The sequence below is a fragment of the Ananas comosus genome, linkage group 8 (genome assembly GCF_001540865.1).
Source record: "Ananas comosus cultivar F153 linkage group 8, ASM154086v1, whole genome shotgun sequence".
Classification (NCBI taxonomy): Eukaryota; Viridiplantae; Streptophyta; class Magnoliopsida; order Poales; family Bromeliaceae; genus Ananas; species Ananas comosus.
Genome location: NC_033628.1, coordinates 13074965 through 13094953, shown reverse-complemented (window position 1 = coordinate 13094953; position 19989 = coordinate 13074965). Strand labels below are relative to the sequence as shown.

At 40.5% G+C, this 19989-nt stretch overlaps 5 protein-coding genes across 5 annotated transcripts; 2 read left to right on the top strand and 3 right to left on the bottom strand.

The window, feature by feature from the left end:
- Window positions 142-9523, top strand: LOC109713910. The gene is made up of 4 exons (XM_020238197.1): window positions 142-368; window positions 549-631; window positions 1462-1597; window positions 9376-9523. Exons 1-3 carry the CDS (start codon window positions 211-213, stop codon window positions 1524-1526), a joined length of 306 nt encoding a protein of 101 aa, XP_020093786.1. The 5' UTR covers window positions 142-210; the 3' UTR covers window positions 1527-1597; window positions 9376-9523.
- Window positions 3451-5655, bottom strand: LOC109714689 (subtilisin-like protease SBT1.2). The gene has a single exon (XM_020239384.1). The coding sequence runs from the start codon at window positions 5653-5655 to the stop codon at window positions 3451-3453; it is 2205 nt and encodes a 734-aa protein (XP_020094973.1).
- On the top strand, window positions 7763-8572 carry LOC109713911. Its single transcript, XM_020238198.1, has 2 exons — window positions 7763-8004; window positions 8204-8572. Exons 1-2 carry the CDS (start codon window positions 7844-7846, stop codon window positions 8328-8330), a joined length of 288 nt encoding a protein of 95 aa, XP_020093787.1. The 5' UTR covers window positions 7763-7843; the 3' UTR covers window positions 8331-8572.
- On the bottom strand, window positions 11102-13803 carry LOC109713791 (subtilisin-like protease SBT1.7). The gene has a single exon (XM_020237984.1). It carries the CDS (start codon window positions 13555-13557, stop codon window positions 11242-11244), a length of 2316 nt encoding a protein of 771 aa, XP_020093573.1. The 5' UTR covers window positions 13558-13803; the 3' UTR covers window positions 11102-11241.
- On the bottom strand, window positions 16794-19314 carry LOC109713736. The gene is made up of 3 exons (XM_020237915.1): window positions 18989-19314; window positions 18311-18397; window positions 16794-17361 (listed from the first exon to the last, which is right to left on the bottom strand). Exons 1-3 carry the CDS (start codon window positions 19265-19267, stop codon window positions 17203-17205), a joined length of 525 nt encoding a protein of 174 aa, XP_020093504.1. The 5' UTR covers window positions 19268-19314; the 3' UTR covers window positions 16794-17202.

Here is a 19989-nt window from a genome sequence, read left to right as displayed (position 1 = left end):
CCGCCGCATGATGGGCCTGCCCAATAAGACACGTTCTTTGTACGTGTGTCTCTATCTATATATATGTGCCTCGTAACGCCGCGAGGCACGGAGGGAGGGAACAGAAGGGGCGGGGAGAGAGAGAGAGAGAGAGAGAGAGAGAGAGAGAGGGAGGGAGGGCGAGGGAGAGCTCAAGAAAGAAAGAAAGAAAGAAAGGAAGAAAGAAAGAAGATGTCGGAAGCAGGGGAGGTCGTGGTGGTTGCTGCTGCTGCGGTGGAGAAGCTGTGTAGGCGATGCAAGCGCCGCTTCGATCCCTCCAAAAACACGCCCTCCTCCTGCAGTTTCCACCCTTCCTTCTTCGTTTGCCGACGCCACGACGACCAGAAGAGGTCACCGACTAAACCCTAAACACTAAACACCAACCACACCACGATCTCTCTCTCTTTCTCTTTTTCCTTCTTCTTCATCTTCTTCTTCTTCTTCTTCTTAATCTGAAGAGTTAAGCCAACCTGTTCAAATCGAAGGATTAAATAGATCCTTCCCGATTCTTTTATTCTTGTTGATCGAAGGTACTACGAGCTTGGACCGGATGATCCGCCTTATGCGGCCAAGTTCTACGACTGCTGCGGCGCCGAGGATCCAGATGCCCCAGGTTGTTCTACGGACTTCCATGCCTCTTATGGTGATGATGCTTGATTGATTATCTCCGTTACTTAATACTTCCACAAAGTTAACTAGTCTGTTTTGTACTATATTTGTGTTGCTGTTATTTTTGTGCAGTTGATCATTTGAATGTGTAAGCGAAGTCGGTGCCAATGTGCTAATATTGTCCTTGTGTTAATTTCATGAAATTATTCGGGAACGATGTAATTGTAGAAATCCAGTCAATGTGTTTGATTTTATTTGTGTGATATATGCTCCTTTTTTTTTTTTTGTTAAGGAAACATATTCTAGCTCTTCGTAATCTTTGGTTGAGGCAAAAACTGTAGTTTACTTAACTAGAATAGATAAAAGTTACTTTAAACATCTCGACTCTCTTTCTCCTTCCTCCTCTTCGTAATCTTTGGTTGAAGGAATAGTGTTGAGACAGTGCCCTGCGAGACCGCTGAGCATGCATGATAGAACAGAGAGAAATTTTACTTATAGTTGCAAAAGTTAGAATTCTATGAATAGCGAGAATCCCAAGTATGATAGTTTCGTGGGGTGGGGTCGGACGTACTTGTGATATGCCCGTGTTTATGTCTTAATTAATTTGAAAGAAGTTAAATTCCACTGATTCCTCATCAACTCGTGATGGTATTTATCAGTTCCTGGTATGAAAGAGCCTTTAGCAATAAACTGCCAAAACATTTAACTTTCTTAAGATATCCCACAAATCCTCTTGGAACAGAGTAAGGGTTCTACATATCAGCAGACTTAAAATTCTGCCCTCTCCGGGAAGTCCTTACCAAGTCTTCTAAAATCTCCTTTATTACTTCTTTGATACATCGCAATGCCCATCTGTTCCTTCCCACTGCTTACAGGGAGCAGCTACTTCGCAGACGTAACAAAAACACTGCATCAGACATAAACAACTGTCAGATGTTGCTGAGACTTCTGAAGGGTACCCGTGAATCAAGTATGTACAATTCTTATTTAACTTTCAGAAGCATGCTTTGCAATGTCTTACGATATCTAAAATCATGATGAATTCAGGGTATTCATAACTCCTCTATTTTGAGCATTTTTTTTTATACTGAAGATGCTGTCCAGTGTGCAATTTATGAGAGGATAACTGGCGTTATCCGCAAGCAAGCAAGCAGTTTATTTTGGAGCATATTCTAAGGTACGTCGAGCTTTATTCCTTCAACTTTATGTGGCTATGGCAAAATCTTTGTATTTTAGTCCCCTTTTTCTTCATAAAGCAAATGCAAGCATGCAATGTTCATATGTCCTGTATGTTTCCTTTATTAAACATATTAGATGAGTCCAAAGGGCAAAGGCTTATAATACTAAATTTACCATGATATCAATGAATGGTTCATTGTCATGAAAAATATCAGCAAGTTTAGATTGCCTCCCCTAGTTAGCCTGATTTCCAGGCATAGTAGGCTACAGGAACTTAAAATGTTTAAGTTTCTAACCATAACGTGCCCCCCCCCCCAGGGAGTTGGGGTATCCAATATTGTATCATACAAGGTGATAGTACCTTTCTATTTCATTACCTCTGTGACAAAATTTTCACATAATACAAACCATACCAGTGAACAAATAAGATGAGAAATTTGATCAAGAAACACTTCAAAAGAGAAAAAAAAAAGAAAAGAAAAAGGAACCTGGCTGCAGTAACTCTCATGGGGAGAAGTGTTGAAGGGGAAATTCGCACACAGGTGCCTTGGATGGGGGAAGTCCCTCAGTGCAACCTATTGTAGTGATCAACATCATATAATTCAATCGGGTTTTAAGTATCGAATCGCCCTTTAGTTTTAAAACTTTGATTATGGTGGTAGAATTAAGGGGGTAGAGATTGATTTCTTACTGGTTCCTTCTCAGAAACAAGAACAACATCATCAGAGACTTTCAAGGTGAGTATGCGGGCGAAGTCGATGGGATCGATCTCGTAACAATCATCGTCGGAATCATCCCCTTCTTCTTTGGCCTCCTCTATCTTTACACTATTCTTCTTGCTATCCTTCTCTTCTTCCACGGTCGTCATGCTCCTGGGAGGGGAAGGTAAGTGAGAGGTCATGTTACTAAAATAATAGGTTCTATTTGATATCTTAATTTCTTCTGGATATTTTTATATTAGGGGTTGTTGAAAAGGTTGAGCATACAAATGTTCTTTTACTGGTGTGTTATCGCAGGGTTTTGGATGCGATCATTTCGTTATTTCTTTTTAATTTATTTGGAGTCCGATCAGGATAGTTGTTAATTAATTAAGATATATAATTGTTTGCAGGCCCCCCACTCATCTATAAAATAGGCGCCTCCACTTTTTCGGAATGAACGCCTCACTAATTTCTAATTTCTTTTAGTTGTTCTAATTAATTTAGCTAATGTTTTTTTTTCCAAAAAAAAAACAATTAATAGCTCATCTAGATATTAGCCATTAACTGTCCTAATTTTATTTGCTAAAAAATAATTAAAATTATTAAATTGATGAGACCATAGATGAACTTGATAATGCCTCTACTTTATTTCAGAAAATTCACTCAATTTCAAATATTCGAAAGTTTAAAAACAAGAGCAGCCTAAATAGGCGGATTTGTTTTCACCACATTGCCATAAAAAAAAAAAAAAGAAAAAAAGGAGTAAAAACAAACAGGGAGAAGATAAAGAATCTTAGTTTCCACACTGTAGAGCTTCTCGGTAGACAACATGTTTTTATTTATTTTGTTTTATTTATTATCTTTTTTTTTTTTTTGGTCATGCCTGGGAAAGAACTAATATATATGTTGTTTTGCACGTGGGACTCGAAACTATTATCGTGTTTCACTGCATTGTGACGACAATAGGACTCCTTACGTAGTACTTTCCGGAGGACCACGCCATTTGCCCCTCGACAACTTGCCCTGCCATCCTAACTGTTGGGCTCCCCGGCTTGATGCTCAACTTGACTCGAAAATCCTTCATCTGCCCGGCACGGGAGAATTCCAGCATATCAGGCGTAACTTCGACTCTCACTCCTTCCGGTTCGTCGTACTTCACCTCATAGCTCGTGACGGCGTCCCCGACATTCGTCACCGTTCGGTTGACCGTCACCTCGGTCGTATTAGCACTTAGGTACACGGCAATAGAAGGATAGTTCAGCTGTTCCGGGCTGATCGCGCGGACCTTAGAACACTGCACCTTACCGCGGCCGATGGCTTCGACTTGTTTGTCGGTGAAGCCCATGCCGCAGAGGTAATGGATATAATCTTGATGGTGAAGGTCATAGATGAGGCCTGGATTGTTGGCCGCCGTCGGGTCGACGTGGCCCGAGCCCATGGCGTATGCACTAGCTGGGGTCCCCATGGGCTTGGAATCGTCGCCGATAGGCTTCCCATTGACGTCGACTGTGTAAGCTGTAGTCATTATTGCCGACTTAATGGCGGCGGGAGACCAATCAGGATGGTTATTCTTTAACATTGCCACAATGCCGGCCACGTGAGGGGTCGCCATCGACGTTCCCGATTCGAAGTTGAATGTGTGAGTTGTGGGCGGAAGGGTGTGGTTGGGTTTAGGTCCTACCTCGAACGGCCAAGCGGCTAGAATGTTGACGCCCGGTGCGATGACGTCCGGCTTGATGATGTTGCCGTTCATGAGGCTAGGGCCGCGAGACGAGAAGTAAGCCACCGAGGGTGATGGTTGAACGCCGTATTGTGTGCCGTTGAAGGTGATTGCTGCTGTTCCGTTAGGCGTGGAGTTGAAGTACGTGATGATCTTCCACGCATCGCTGAAGCTCACATGGGCCGTCGGGATGACGTGGGGTTCGGAGAACGTCGTGTTCCCATTCCACGGCTGGTTCATTAGTATCATCGCCGCACCGCCTGCTGCCTTAACGATCTCACCCTTTTCGATGTTTGTAATATGTCCAACCCCGCACAACACGATTTTCCCTTTAACATCGAAAGTGTCCATGGAGCCGTTCAAGCAATTCAAGGTCTTTTGCGTCTTTCGCACCCCTGGATAAACCAACGGTAGCTGAGTCGAGTTGAATCCCTCCGGCTGGTATGCTGTTTCGCCGAAGAGCTCCATACCGTTTCCGAGCTTGACAATGGCCCTTATCCTCCTGTCTGTAGTGCTTGCTCCGACGGTAAGTATCCACGGCGCATCATTCGCTATGACACTCGCGAAGGGGCCTGCATTTGCGGCAGCGGCCACCGGGACGATCCCTTTGGTGATTGCTGCGTATGATCCTATGGCAATAGAGTCCGCATGCAGCCGTTGCTTCTCCAACCCGAGGGACATGGATAGCACATTTACGTGATTCCGGATCGCTTCGTCGATGCCCCTCAATGTGTCACTAACAAGCGCTTTGACAACCGTACCAGTACTCGCAGTTTTGGTGATGTGTAGCACCTTATAGATTGCTAGATGAGCTTTAGGTGCCGTCCCTGACGCCGTGCCGCGTGCCATGCCGAGTACGTGAGCATCATCCACGAAATTCCCCGCAGCTGTGCTCGCTGTGTGGGTTCCATGACCGTTCTTGTCTTCAGGTGAGACGGTGCGCCCATGCTTGTATCCCACTGCACCGATGAGCTTGTTGTTGCACACGGAATGTTTCCAGTAGCAGCTTCCGTTCCACGTCTCTGGCGGCGGATTTACATCAGTATCCCTGAAGGAAGGATGACCGGGCTTAAATCCGGTGTCGATAACCCCGATGATTTGCCCCGCCCCGTATTGAGAGTCGTACCAAACGCCGTCCTCCCATGCGTTTAGTCCTAGGAACTCCGGGGTGTAGGTGGTTTGAGCATCATACTCGCTGTCGGGGTAGGCTACGAGAACGCCATCCGTAGATTTCATGGCTTCTACTTCTTGAGAGGTGAGCCACGCTGCGAAGCCGCTGATCGCTTGGCGGTACGCGTAGACCATGCGCGGCTTGCCGGAGTCGAGGGTGGTGTTGGGCAAGAAGGACGCGTACCACTCTTTCCGATCCTTGAACCGACGGAAGCTCGTGCTGTCAGGCTTTTGTACATGAACAATATAGACCTGCATTTGGGTGTCATTTGAAATGGGCTTTATTTGGCAGTGAACCAAGAGAAGAGTTGGATTGGATAGGAAGAAGGAAAAAGAAATAAGCAAGTAGAAGATTGAGTGTAAAATTTCCATGGTAGCAACGCAATAGAGAAGGTGTGCTTGCAAAGAGGAGAGGCATATGGTCCTTAAATAGGATCCTTTCCAAATGTTCGCAAGAAATAACCATGCACGGACAAATCGTTGCGAGAAATAATTTGATTAATTATAGAAAACAGGTTACATTATGGATAACTAATAATGATCCGTAGTAAGTGAAGCCATGTGGTGCACTTATATGAATTATGAAATGCAATAAGTGAACTCTCTCTCCTGCTCTCTAATCGTGCTAGACGAATCCAAAGACCCAGAAGTGTTTTCTTCTACCTAGTTCCAAATCAAGTGCCTTTTGAACTACATACATGTATAGCTGCAAATGGCAATACGGGCGTTTTGTTGAACGCAATAATAGATACACCAGCTTATTCACCTTTTCATAGAAGAGGTGCCAATGCTGAAGTTCCCATGCACATGCCAATACCGCAATACGTACAGGGAAATTTGGAAAATCTCCCAGTTATACTACTTATTATTACAATCACTTATATGATATTCTTTTTTCAAATTTTTTTTCATGCATATTATTATCACTGTAAACTGTAAAGTAGTTGAATACATAATTACTCCAAAATTGTAGTCTTGAAATATGTTTCTCCATAGTGCATAGTTTGGAAATGCATCCTCTCCATTAGTTGAATGTTAAAGTTAACTTTTTCTTTCTTAAAATGGCCCTACTCTTGAATAAAAATTATTTTTAAGTATATTTCTACCGCGCGTGAACTTACAATAGTCAACCTGCATGAATAGAATTTTGCATACTTTTAAATGTTGGAGAAATGTATTTGACAATCAAGATTACACAAATTTTATAGTTCAAACTTTTTAGGAATAGATATGAAACTTTGTATGAGTAATTTATTTGTGAGAGGCAAGTTAAACACCCCATCTGGTACAGCAAAGAGGCAAGCTGAGGATCAAACTACTAAATGATTGTCAAATGAGAAAGTATATCTTTTACCAACTAATAGGCCTTAAATATATCGGAATTATTAGTATGTCATGATCTACATAATCAACCCCTGAATAATATGCTATTTTAATTACAAGTGTTCCTCAAATTCTTCTTCCAACAAAGATGCACTAAGAATTACTTATTATCTTGTCAATTAACAGGTTCTGCTTTACTTGTCTGTTCTATGTTCTTTATTTCAGGTGTTCTATGTCATTATTTTAGTTCCATATGTTGTTTAAGAATTTTTAGTTATAAAAGTTTCTATTTGAGTAAATTTTTTGTTGTGACATGCAGATTGGAAAGTACGGCTTAATCATTGAATTCACTGACCCGAGTGAAAACACAAGGCACAATGCAACTTATCTGTCTGAGATTGCTGCTCATGAAGGTGAAGTCCTTAATGTCCCTGCCGTAATTTTCTGTTGTCTGGTAGTTAATTTTACTTGAGATGATATTTGGGTGTTCCACTGCTTTGTTCCTAAAACTAAAATACTTAAACAAGAATAAACTGAATGCCAAAAAGCCAGTTCAACCTCTAGTCCTATATACTCTAGGTAGGTCACCAGTTCCTACTCTAATCCTATTTTCTATAGGAAACGTCCAAAGTTATTTAATGTTATTAGATAAAATAAAGATGGGGTAAAAGAATATAGGAATATACTTCTGCGTTCTCCGTAAAAAATATATCTTAACCAACTAATCGCGATATGCGGAATATAATATTACGTACGAAAATAAACATCATATTTTTTAATCACATTTTTTAACTGCACGTAACATAATTTTCCTACCATCCCGACCAAGGAAGTTCTTTTCAAAAGCTCATGACTCCGCAATCGCAATCCCTGCGAGTTTTCGGTTTAGTTTGATCCGGGAGCGGGCCTGACCTAAACTTTCTGAACCGTCCGATCCGCTCGCACCCGCGTCACAATGGGCCGGCCCAAGAAGCCGGCCTTATCTATATATATGGGCCTCGTGACGACGCGTGGCTCGGGGATCAGAGAAGACAAGGGGCGGAGAGGGAGGGGGAGAGCGAGTGGGGGAGGGCGAGGGAGAGCGAGAGAAAGAAAGAAAGAAAGGAAGGAAGAAAGAAAGAAGATGTCGGAAGCAGTAGAGGGCGTGGTGGTTGCTGCTGCTGCTGCGGTGGAGAAGCTGTGTCGGCGATGCAAGCAACGCTTCGATCCCCCCAAAAACACGCCCGCCTCCTGCAGGTTCCACCCTTCCTTCTTCGTTTGCCGACGCCACGACGACCAGAAGAGGTCACCGACTAATCCCTAAACCCTAAACACTAACCACACCACGATCTCTCTCTCTCTCTCTCTCTCTCTCTCTCTCTCTCTCTTTTTCCTTCTTCGTCTTCATCTTCTTCTTCAGATTAATCTGAAGAGTTAAGCCAACCTGTTCAAATCGAAGGATTAAATAGATCCTTCCCGATTCTTTTATTCTTGTTGATCGAAGGTACTACGAGCTTGGACCGGATGATCCGCCTTATGCGGCCAAGTTCTACGACTGCTGCGGCGCCGAGGATCCAGACGCCCCAGGTTGTTCTACGGACTTCCATGCCTCTTATGATGATGATGCTTGATTGATTATCTCCGTTACTTAATGCCTACACAAAGTTAACTAGTCTGTTTTGTAATATGTTTGTGTTGCTGTAATTTTTGTGCAGTTGATCATTTGAATGAATGTGTAAGCGAAGTCGGTGCGAATTTCCCTACCAGAATGTGCTAATACTGTCCTTGTGTTGATGTTATAAAATTATTCGGGATTCGGGAACAATGTAATTGTAGTAATCCAATCGATGTGTTTGATTTTGGTCGTGTTAGATATGCTGTTTTCTTTTGTTGAGGAATAATATTTTAGCTGGTAAGGTTGTTGCCTAGTTTGCGGCACTATGCACTTGTTAAAAGTGGCCAAAGCCAGAGTTTGCTTAACTGGAATAGATAAAAAGTTACTTTAAACATCTCGACTTTTTTTTTTCCCTTCCTCCTCTTCGTAATCTTTGGTTGAAGGAATAGTGTTGAGACAGTTCCCTGCGAGGCCGCAGGGCATGCATGGTAGAGCATAGAGAAATTCCACTTGTAGCTGGAAAAGTTAGAATTCTACGAATAGCGAGAATCCCAAGTATGATAGTTTTCGTGGGGTTGGACGTAGTTACGATATGCCCGTGTTTATGTCTTATTAATTTGAAAGAAGTTAAATTCCATTGTGATTCTTTATCGACTTATGATGGTATTTATCAGTCCCTGGTATAAAAAAGCCTTTAGCAATACACTACCAAAACATTTACCTTCTTAAGATATCCCCCAAATCCTCTTGGAACAGAGTAAGGGGGTCTACAGATCAGCATTCTTAAATTCCATTCTCTCCTGGAAGTGCATACCAAGCCTTCTAAATTCTCCTTTATTACTTTTTCGATACATCGCAATGCCCATATGTTCCTTCCCACTGCTTACAGGGAGCAGCTACTTCGCAGGCGTAACAAAAACACTGCATCAGACATAAACAACTGTCAGATGTTGCTAAGACTTCTGAAGGGTATCCGTGCATCAAGTATGTACAATTCTAATTTAACTTTCGGAAGCATACTTTGCAATGTTTTACAATATCTAAAATCATGATGAATTCAGGGTATTCATAAGTCCTCTATTTTGAGCATTTTTTTTATCAGTACACCAAAATGTACTGAAGATGCTGTCCTGTGTGCAATTTATGAGAGGATGATAACTGGCATTATCCGCAAGCAAGCAAGCAGTTTATTTTGGAGCATATTCTAAGGTACGTCGAGCTTTATTCCTTCAACTTTATGTGGTTATGCAAAATCTTTGTATTTTAATTCCCTTTTTCTTCATTAAGCAAATGCAAGCATACAATGTTCATTACGATCTGTATGTTTTCTTTATTAGATATGTTAGATGCGTCCAAAGGGCAAAGGTTTATAATACTAAATTTACCATGATATCAATGAATGGTTCATTGTCATGAAAAATATCAGCAAGTTTAGATTGCCTCCCCTAGTTAGCCTGATTTCCAGGCATAGTAGGCTACAGGAACTTAAAATATTTAAGTTTCTAACCACAAAGTGGAGCCAATAATAGAGAACACTGTCCTGAAGTGCAGCCAATAATAGAGAACAAATTGCCCCTTACCCTAACTTTAATCTCTCTTCAACTTCCCCCCCTCCGGGGAGTTGGGGTATCCAATATTGTATCATACAAGGCTATCGTACCTTTCTATTTCATTACCTCTGTGACAAAATTTTCACATAATACAAACCACACTAGTGAACAAATAAGACGNCGTGTATATATATATATATATATATATATATATATATATATATATATATTAGGGTAGTTGGAAAGGTTAAGCGTATAAATGTTCTTGAAGTGGTGTTTTATTTATTGCTGAAAACAAAGAGCCGGTTTATAGAAGTGACTGAACGAGCAGTGGGATTGCCACTGAAGCTGGTTAGGTTCTCTCCTTGACCAAGCAGGGAGAACTTTTCAATTTCCTTTTTTTTTTTTGTTTTTTGGGCATGGTTTTGGATGCAATCATTTCCTTATTTCTTTTTAATTTATTTGGAGTCCGATCAGGATAGTTGTTAATTAAGTAAGATATATAATTGTTTGCAGCCCCCTCAAGTATAAAATAGGCTCCTCGACTTTTTTGGAATGGACACCTCACTAATTTTTTTTTTTTAAGTTGTTCTAATTAATATAGCTATTTTTTACGGAAAAAACAATTAATAGCTCATTTAGATAATAGTCGTTAATTGTCCTAATTTTATTTGTTAAAAAATAATTAAAATTATTAAATTGATGAGACCATAGATGAACTTGATAGAGCCTCTAATTTATTTCCGAAAAATCACTCAATTTCAAATAATCGGCAGTGGGGAGGTGCAAATAAAAATATAAAGGCCAAGTTGAAGGGGCCTGTTTTAAGATTGCTTATAGTTGAGGAGCGGGGGGGTGTTGGTCTTCAAACATTTTTTTTATTTTGGATTAAATAGTTAATTTCTAGTTGTATTTGCTGGTTTTGTATAGGATACTTGAAAAATGTTTAACTTTTGTCGCGCTTGGTAGAATATGGGCGTAATTCGAGAATCTTTGGTTTTCACTACTTTTGTTCCCATACTTTTTTGACCTTTTATTTACTTGTACGGCTATTTTTAGGCAATAATTTTGCTCTGTTGACCCACGAGGAATGGATTGTAGTTGGTTTCTCGGAGTGCACACTCCACTCAAACTGGGCTCAGTCCGATTGCTTCATCTGATCAGACACCATAATAATAATAATAAAAAAAGAAAAAAAAAAGAAAAAAACAAAAACAAACAAGAAAAAAGAAGAAGAATCTTAGTTTCCACGAAGTAGAGCCTTTTGGTAGACAAACATGTTTTTTATTTATTTTATATTATGTTTTCTTTTTTACACGCCGGGGAAAGAACTAGTACGTTGTTTTGCACATGGGACTCGAGAACTAATACCGTGTTTCACTGGATTGTGACGGCAATAGGACTCCTTACGTAGTACTTTCCGGAGACCCACGCCATTTGCCCCTCAAAAACTTGCCCCGCCATCCTAACTGTTGGGCTCCCGGGCTCGACGCTTAATGTCACTTGAAAATCCTTCATCTGCCCGGCTCGGGAGAATTGCAGCGTATCAGGCGTAACTTCAACTCTCACTCCTTCCGGTTCGTCGTACTTCACCTCGTAGGTCGAAACGGCGTCCCCGACATTCGTCACCGTTCGGTCGACCGTCACCTGGGTCGTACTAGCACTTAGGTACACCGCCATAGAAGGATAGTTCAGCTGTTCCGGGCTGATCGCCCGGACCTTAGAACACTGCACCGAACCGCGACCGATGGCTCCGACTTGTGCGTCAGTGAAGCCCATGCCGCAGAGGTAATGGATATAATCATAGTAATGAAGGTCATAGACGAGGCCCGGGTCGTTGGCCGCCAACGGGTCGACGTGGCCCGAGCCCATGGCATATGCACTTGCTGGGGTCCCCGCGGGCTTGGAATCATCGCCGATAGGATTCCCATCGGCGTCGACCATGTAAGCGGTAGTCATGATCGCCGACTTAATGGCAGCAGGAGACCAATCAGGATGGTTATTCTTTAACATTGCCACAATGCCGGCCACGTGAGGGGTCGCCATCGACGTTCCCGAATCGAAGTTGAATGTGTGAGTTGTGGGCTGAAGGTGCTGGTCAGGTTTAGGCCCTACCTCGAATGGCCAAGCGGCTAGAACGTTGACGCCCGGTGCAATGACGTCCGGCTTGATGATGTTGCCATTCATGAGGCTAGGGCCGCGCGACGAGAAGAAAGCCACTGAGGGTGATGGTCGAGCGCCGTATTGTGTGCCGTTGAAGATGATTGCTGCCGTTACATCGGGCATGGAGTTGAAGTACGTGAGGATCTTCCACGCATCGCTGAAGCTCACGTGGGCCGTCGGGATGACGTGGGGTTCGGCGTACGTCGTGTTCCCATTCCACGGCTGGTTCATTAGTATCATCGCGGCACCGCCCGCTGCCTTAACGACCTCACCCTTTTCGATGTTTGAAATATGTCCAACCCCGCACAACACGATCTTCCCTTTAACATCGAAAGTGTCCATGGAGCCCTTCTTGCAATTCAAGGTCTTTTGCGTCTGTAGCACCCCCGGATAAACCAACGGTAGCTGAGTCGAATTGAATCCCTCTGGCTGGTATGCTGTTTCGCCGAAGAACTCCATACCATTTCCGAGCTTGACAATGGCCCTTATCCTCCTGTCCGTAGTGCTTGCTCCAACGGTAAGTATCCACGGCGCATCGTTCGCTATGATGCTTTTATAGGGCCCTTCGTTCATAGCACAGGCCACAGGGACAATCCCTTCGGTGATTGCTGCGTATGATGCTATGGCAATAGGATTCGCATGCAGCTGATGCGTCACCGTCCCGAGGGACATGGATAGCACGTTCACGTGATTGCGTATCGCTTCATCGATACCCCTCAAAGTGTCGCTAGCAAACGCTTTGGCCACTGTACCAGTAGCAGTTTTGGTGTTGTGTAACACCTTATAGATTGCTAGATGAGCTTTAGGTGCCGTCCCTGAGGCCGTGCCGCGTGCCATGCCAAGTACGTGGGCATCATCCACAAAATTCCCCGCAGCTGTGCTCGCAGTGTGGGTTCCATGACCGTTATTGTCCTCAGGTGAGACGGTGTGCCCAAACCTGTATCCCACTGCACCGATGAGCTTATTGTTGCACACGGATTGTTTCCAGTAGCAGCTTCCGTTCCACGTCCCAGGCGGCGGATTTACATCGGTATCCCTGAAGGAAGGATGACCAGGCTTAAATCCGGTGTCGATGACCCCAATAATTTGCCCCGCTCCGTATTGAGAGTCATACCAAATGCCGTCCTCCCATGCGTTTAGTCCTAGGAACTGCGGGGTGTAGGTGGTTTGAGCATCATACTCGAAGTCGGAGTAGGCTACGAGAACGCCATCCATGGATTTCATGGCTTCTGCTTCCTGAGCGGTGAGCCACGCCGCGAAGCCTCTGATCGCGCGGCGGTATGCATAGATCATGCGCGGCTTGCCGGAGTCGAGGGTGGTGTTGGGCAAGAAGGACGCGTACCACTCTTTCCGATCCTTGAACCGACGGAAGCTCGTGCTGTCAGGCTTTTGTACATGAACAATATAGACCTGCATTTGGGTGTCATTAGAAATGGGCTGTATTTGGCAGTGAACCAAGAGAAGAGTTGGATTGGATAGGAAGAAGGAAAAAGAAATAAGCAAGTAGAAGACTGAATGTACAATATCCATGGTAGCAACTAGCAAGGCAATAGAATGTGCTTGCAAAGAGGAGAGGCAAGTGGACCTTAAATAGGAAAAATAATCATCTGCATCATTATTCTTTCCGAGGGCATCAAGATGTAACAAAGACCAAATAGTGGACAAATTAACTATGGACAAATCTTTGCAAGATATAATTTGATTAATTATAGCAAACAGGTTACATTTTAGATATCTAATAATGATCCGTAGTATTTGGAGTGTTGGCAAAAAAGTGGACAGATTTTTATAGAACCGAGTGACATCAGTGTTTGCTATACCCTTCGATTTGACGTTTTGTTTTTACTTTTGTCTTTTTCAAGGTCTTAGCAGTCTCACTCTATATAGTTAAATTTATTTATCTAATGAATGAAGTAACTAGCGTGCTACCTTTCTCTCAAAAAAATAACGATCCGTAGTAAGGATGCCATGCGGCGCACTTTTATCAATTATAAAATGCAATAAGTGAACTCTTTCTCTCTCTAATCGTGCTAGGTGAATCCAAAGACCCAGAAGTGTTTTCTTCTTCCTAGTTCCAAGTCGAGTGCTTTTGAACTACATACATTTATACCTGCAATACAATAACAATAGCAATACGGGCTTTTGGTTGAACGCAATAATAGATGCACCAGCTTATTCACCCTTTTATAGAAGACGTGCTAACGCCAAAGTTCCCGTGCACTTGCCTATACGCACAGGAAAATCTGGAAAATCTCCCCAGTTATACTAATTACAATCACCTATATGCATGATATTCTTTTTTCAAACTTTTTTTAATGCATAGTATCACTGTAAAGTGCATTACTGCTACAAAATTTTAGTCATGAAACATGTTTCTCCATAGTGCATAGTTTGGAAATACACCCTCTCCATTAGTTAAATGATTAAAGTTAACTTTTTCTTTCTTAAAATGGCCTTCTCTTAAATAAATATTATTTAAGTATATTTCCACCGTCAACTTACAATAGTCAAGAAACAGTTCTACAGCTACATCACATGACAAGACGGAGGAGAGGATGCTTCAGTAGATACCTATTAGAAACTATTCAAACTCTATACAAACAACAGTTCTATAACACTATACAAATAACAGTTCTATAGAAGCTTCAAAAAGACCGAATTTTTAAATAAATTTTTAAGTAAATAAGTTGGTTTAATAGCCGTATCTTAAAAGATTCTCTGCATTTTCTAACATTTGATCAATTTGTTTAGCAGGCTCGCAACAAAGCATAGATACATAAAGTGATCAATTTATCAAGCAAGTGCACCACATAACAACATAGTAACTCCTGGTAAATGAACTCATTTTAGGACCACTTAATGTCATCACTATCTCTTACTATTTTTTCTTTCTCTGCCACACTATGAATCATATTCTACTTCGACTTGGCTTGTTTAAAATAAGGTAGAACAGAAAATTTTTGGCATTATAGAAAAGTGTAACCAAGAAACCGAATCTAAGAATTGAAGGGTAGGTACTGTATTTGGAGTAGAGTTCGGTTCAGCCTCTAACAAGTAAGACTTCGGAAGTTAAGGCCATTTCTCTTGATCTAAGATAATAATGATTGTACGAGTATACCTTAATGCAAATTCCACAAAAATCATAATTAATCAGATGGCAATGAATGCAGAGGATGCAAAAAAAACCTTCACAGGGTGCAAATTGATGAACCCAAAAGAGTGAGCTTTGAAGTTAAACCTAAAAAGCTGCAGCTCTCCAAGTTAATCAAAAGAAAACTTTATAGATCACATTATGCATCAAGGAGTCAGCAGAGTAGAATCCTAAAAAAGGTCTCACAATGGAAAATGGCACGGGTCTGTAGCAAATATCATGTTAGGAGTCCCATTGCTGTCACATTTTGTTGAATTGCAGAATCCACCACATCTTTCTCTTTACATGAGAACACTTGCTCAGTCTCATATGAAAAGAAATCTAAAACATCTTCCCTGCTATTACTTTTAACACAATGCTCTCCATCAAAGGAATAATTTCATGATTTACTTGAGAAGATTGTACATTTGGTAAATAAGGAGTATGATCAAATGTCTCGAATTGAATACTTATTCGGCCTTCAAACTATTTTTTCAGATAAAATATATCACCTTACAAGTAAAATATGTTATTCTGCCAGATCGTGAATATCAAAATCTTTTAAGAAGCAAAAAATCAAACTTCTTTTTTACAATCATTTTAGAAAATCCTTATACTGAATAAGCAATCCTTGGATAACTTATTCCGACTTTGGCCTAAGTGGCTATCTTATTGTCAAAAACTATAAATCAACTTTCAACGTAAAAGACACAAGTCATCTTATTATCTTGCAGGATGCGATGAAGTTAATACATATGCTGTTCTAAAGCTCTCTAAGGCTTCAACCTAAAGGGATAGCTGAGCCAAATAGTGTTACAACCAAACAAATATTTTGGGTCTAAGCAAATTGGACCCGACTGAAAAACCCACCTAGCAAATTTCATCTTCACACCTATCCTTCGTAACATTTACATATAATACCTGAATTTACTTTTCATCAGATGGCAGTTAAAGTCATTTTTCTCAAATATCTAAACACAAATAATTTCCTAAATGTCTACAAGATAGCTTAGAAGGAAGATAAATGAAGTTGACTATGAATTATTCAATACTAAAAAGAATAGAAGATGCTATTTACCATTTCTCCTTCATTGTGCCTCAATCTGCAAGATGCTTTACTTTTACTATGGTGAAATGAGAAACAAGTTAAGCAAGCACCAAAGAGGAATAATGCCAATAATGATGCATATGAAAAAAGGAAATAAGGCAAAAACTTTTTTTTTTTTTTCCTTTTTTGCTTTCCTACTCTACTGTAGACAAAGAAATGCCTTTGCAGATGGAAAGAGTAAAAGAGAAAGAAAGAAGAGCCACACATACCTCGCGTTGAAGTGTTGTGCTTCAGAAATAAAAGAGAGTAGATCTGGAGATGGAATACTGCACATTCAGCTAAGAGAGAAGCATGCCAAATTTCACATGCTACTACAAAAATGAAGAGACTCGCATTACCAACTCATGAGAAAAGGCCCAGCAGGTGATATTTCCATGTGAAGTTTAGCCACTTCTTACCTTACATTGGAAAATCAAGTGGTCATGAAAAGGCAACAACCTTATTAATAGTAATTAACTTATCATTGGAATAGTTAATTCAACACTATTCCCTTCGCGCACTTCACTCAAAAAAGCATTGATCACTGCATCAAAGTAATTTATCTTCTCTTCTATAGATGTTAGTAAACTGTGTCTCATCAGCCACATAACTAGAAGAAAACCCAAAATGTGCGAGGAGACGACACCTGTAGCCTATCAAGTCCTTCAGATAGATTTCTCGGGCATCAACCAGATGGTAAAACTTAATTTACAATCTACAGGAACTTTACAATTGCAAAGTCAAAACAAAAACATAAACATGTACGTGGAGTATAAATTATTTGCTCAAAAAATGAACATTCTCTCTAAGAGGTGCACTGTGCAGGCAGCTAGCACCAAGCTTAGCCCCTAAAGAGCCCAAAATGCCATTAACCAGAAGTGATGCTTAATGGTTTTACTCCAAAGCCAACATCCCCATTTCAATGAGGTGCAAATATAGATGAGGTGCTCAGGGGATCTTACACTTCAGAGCAAGGCTTAATTTCCTGTGCTTGAGCTGATTGCCTAGCTTTCCTCATATCCTTCCATTTCTTTTCTTGGTCAGATGCATGACAGTGTCCTAGAGGTCCCTTCCAAGCCTCACAGGGAGCTATTTTCTCGCAGACATAGCAGAAACACTGCAGCAATTGATTACTAAATGAGAGAATACTACATAACATCATTGAGAAGTCACGAGTTTCTATAAAATCAAATAAGAACTCAATACGCCTTTATGTATGAGAAAGGCAAACAGATAGTGTGATAGTTGTAACATATTTTAATCATTTTATTTAGTATGATATTTTTAAGAATCCCTGTGAATAAGATCAAATATTCTAGCACAATTCTATTTTATTTTTCTCGACATTATGTCAAGCTTGTAGATTGTTCTTTGGCCCTTTTTGTTTAATTGAACAAGCAGAAATTACAAGGTTTTTGTCCAGCCCAAAGAAGCAAAAGATGTCATCAACATATTAAGGTTGCCAACTTACAAGAAACTTAAGATAGATTTCAAGTTTGAAAAGGTGGCAACCTTAAAGAAGAGCAGGAGTCATAAACAGACACTGCAATGGCCTCCCTACATTCAAATAATTACCAAGATTACTTGCTTAATCTACCATTATCTTTATAACTAAGCTAGAAAAAAGATCCACGCGATTATCTCTAAACATCTTACAGTTGAAACACCATAGAAATTGCTCTTACTTGTCGCACACCAATTGATAACACAACATGTAACATCGAGCATATGTCTAAATTATAAAGTAGTAGTTGTGAAAATAATCATGAATTCATGAAGATGAAAAGAAGCATTACTTCTAATCAGTTGTGACATATTCCAACATGAGCACAGTAAGATATCTAATATTATTAAAAGTAATCTTATTAACACATTCTAACTTAAAATTTTTGGCATTGACAATGGCATCAACTTCCTTTATATAACCCTACTGGGGAATCTACTACCAATAAACAATGTAATAGGAAAACAAAAACCATTATATCCAAATTCAAACTTGTTAATCAAAATTAGATTAAAATATATTTGCACCACCTCAGCTGAATATAAGAGATGGATCAGGCTACCTTCGGACAATAGCTCTCATGAGGTGTCTTGCTAAAGGGATATTCTGCACAGAGATTTCTTTGATGGGGAAGATCTCTACAAGCCACCTGCATTTGGTAGAAATTAGAAATTCTTACGATCAACTTCAGGAAACTTTTTTTTAGAAAAAAGAATGTTACATGTCGATGAACTCCAACAGTTTAATTCCATATAAATGATTCCTACAAAAGAAATTCTCACAATGTTATAGTTGTTTTTGTGGTATTCTTGACAGAAAACTTATTGTACACAAACGCGAAAATGAGATGGCATTCTATTTTCAATTATTGGTGTCGGCGTGTCGCCAGGGTTAATCAATAGTAAATTACAAGTTCTTTTACTACCAATTTAGTTTCACCACGTCGCAATAAACCTGCAGAGACAAAACCACAAAAAGGAAGGGGAAAGAAATTACAACATCTGGCAATTTCATACACTGGTAAAACCCCCAGATCCTGGTTTGCGGAAAGGAAAAGTACCCCTTTTACCGTTCTTTAAAACTTAGATACTAAGGTTAGAACTTAATTCCTCGTTGTAAACTAGGGCTTCCTAAAATAGCAATCATATGATCTTTCCATTAAGGAAAAATTATTTAACACGAATCAATAGTGCAAAGTAGGAACCAAGGAGCGAAAGGGGAAGTAAAGAGAATCGATTACTTGGCCTCGTACGAAGAGAATGGCGAGATCATCGCCGTCGTCGTTGCGTTGGCAAAGCGAGATGTTGAGGATGAGATCGTCGGCGAAGGGATCGGAGGGGAGTATGCAACACTCGTCGTTATCCCTCTTCTCCCCCGACGACCTCACCTCCACCTCCTCCTCTTCTTCTTCTTCTTCTTCTTCTTCGCCGTGGGAGGAGGACGAAGACGAGGACGAGATTGAGATCACCAACACACTCTCCTTCTCCTTCTCCTTCTCCTTCTCCTCCTCCCCCGACATGGAGTCCGATCAGGATAGTTCATAGTTGTTAATTAATTAAGATATAATTGTGTGTAGGCCTCCCTCAACTATAAAATAGGCTCCTTAACCTTTTGGGAATGGACACCTCAGTAATTTCTAATTTTTTAAAGTTGTTCTAATTAATTTAGCTAATTTTTTTTTAAAAAAAATAATAGCTCATTTAGAAATTAGCCATTGATCATCCTAATTGTATTTGCTAAAAAATAATTATAATTATTAAATTGATGAGACCATAGATGAACTTGATAAAGCCTCTAATTTATTTCGGAAAAATCACTTAATTTTAAATAATCGACAGTAAGGAGGTGTAAATAAAAAAAAAAAAAAAGGCAAAGTTGATGGGGCTTGTTTTAAGATTGCTTATAGTTTGAGGGGGTCTTCAGACATTTTTACTTTTAATTAATAATTTAATTTATAATTGTATTTACTGGTTTAGTATATGCTACTTGAAAAATGTTTAATTAACTGTCGAGTTAGGCGCAAAGACGACCGCTCGCTTCGCCTCGTGTCGCTCGATAAAATTCGACATCGCTCGCGCTGGACCGAATCAATACCGACTGAACAAAATAAAAATCTCGAATTCATTTCAAGTCGACGCTTGTTAGTATTCCTCGATCGTATCGAATATAGGCTCGAAAAGCTCGAAGCTCGTAATATATATATTAATATATATATATAATATATAAATATTATTATAAGTA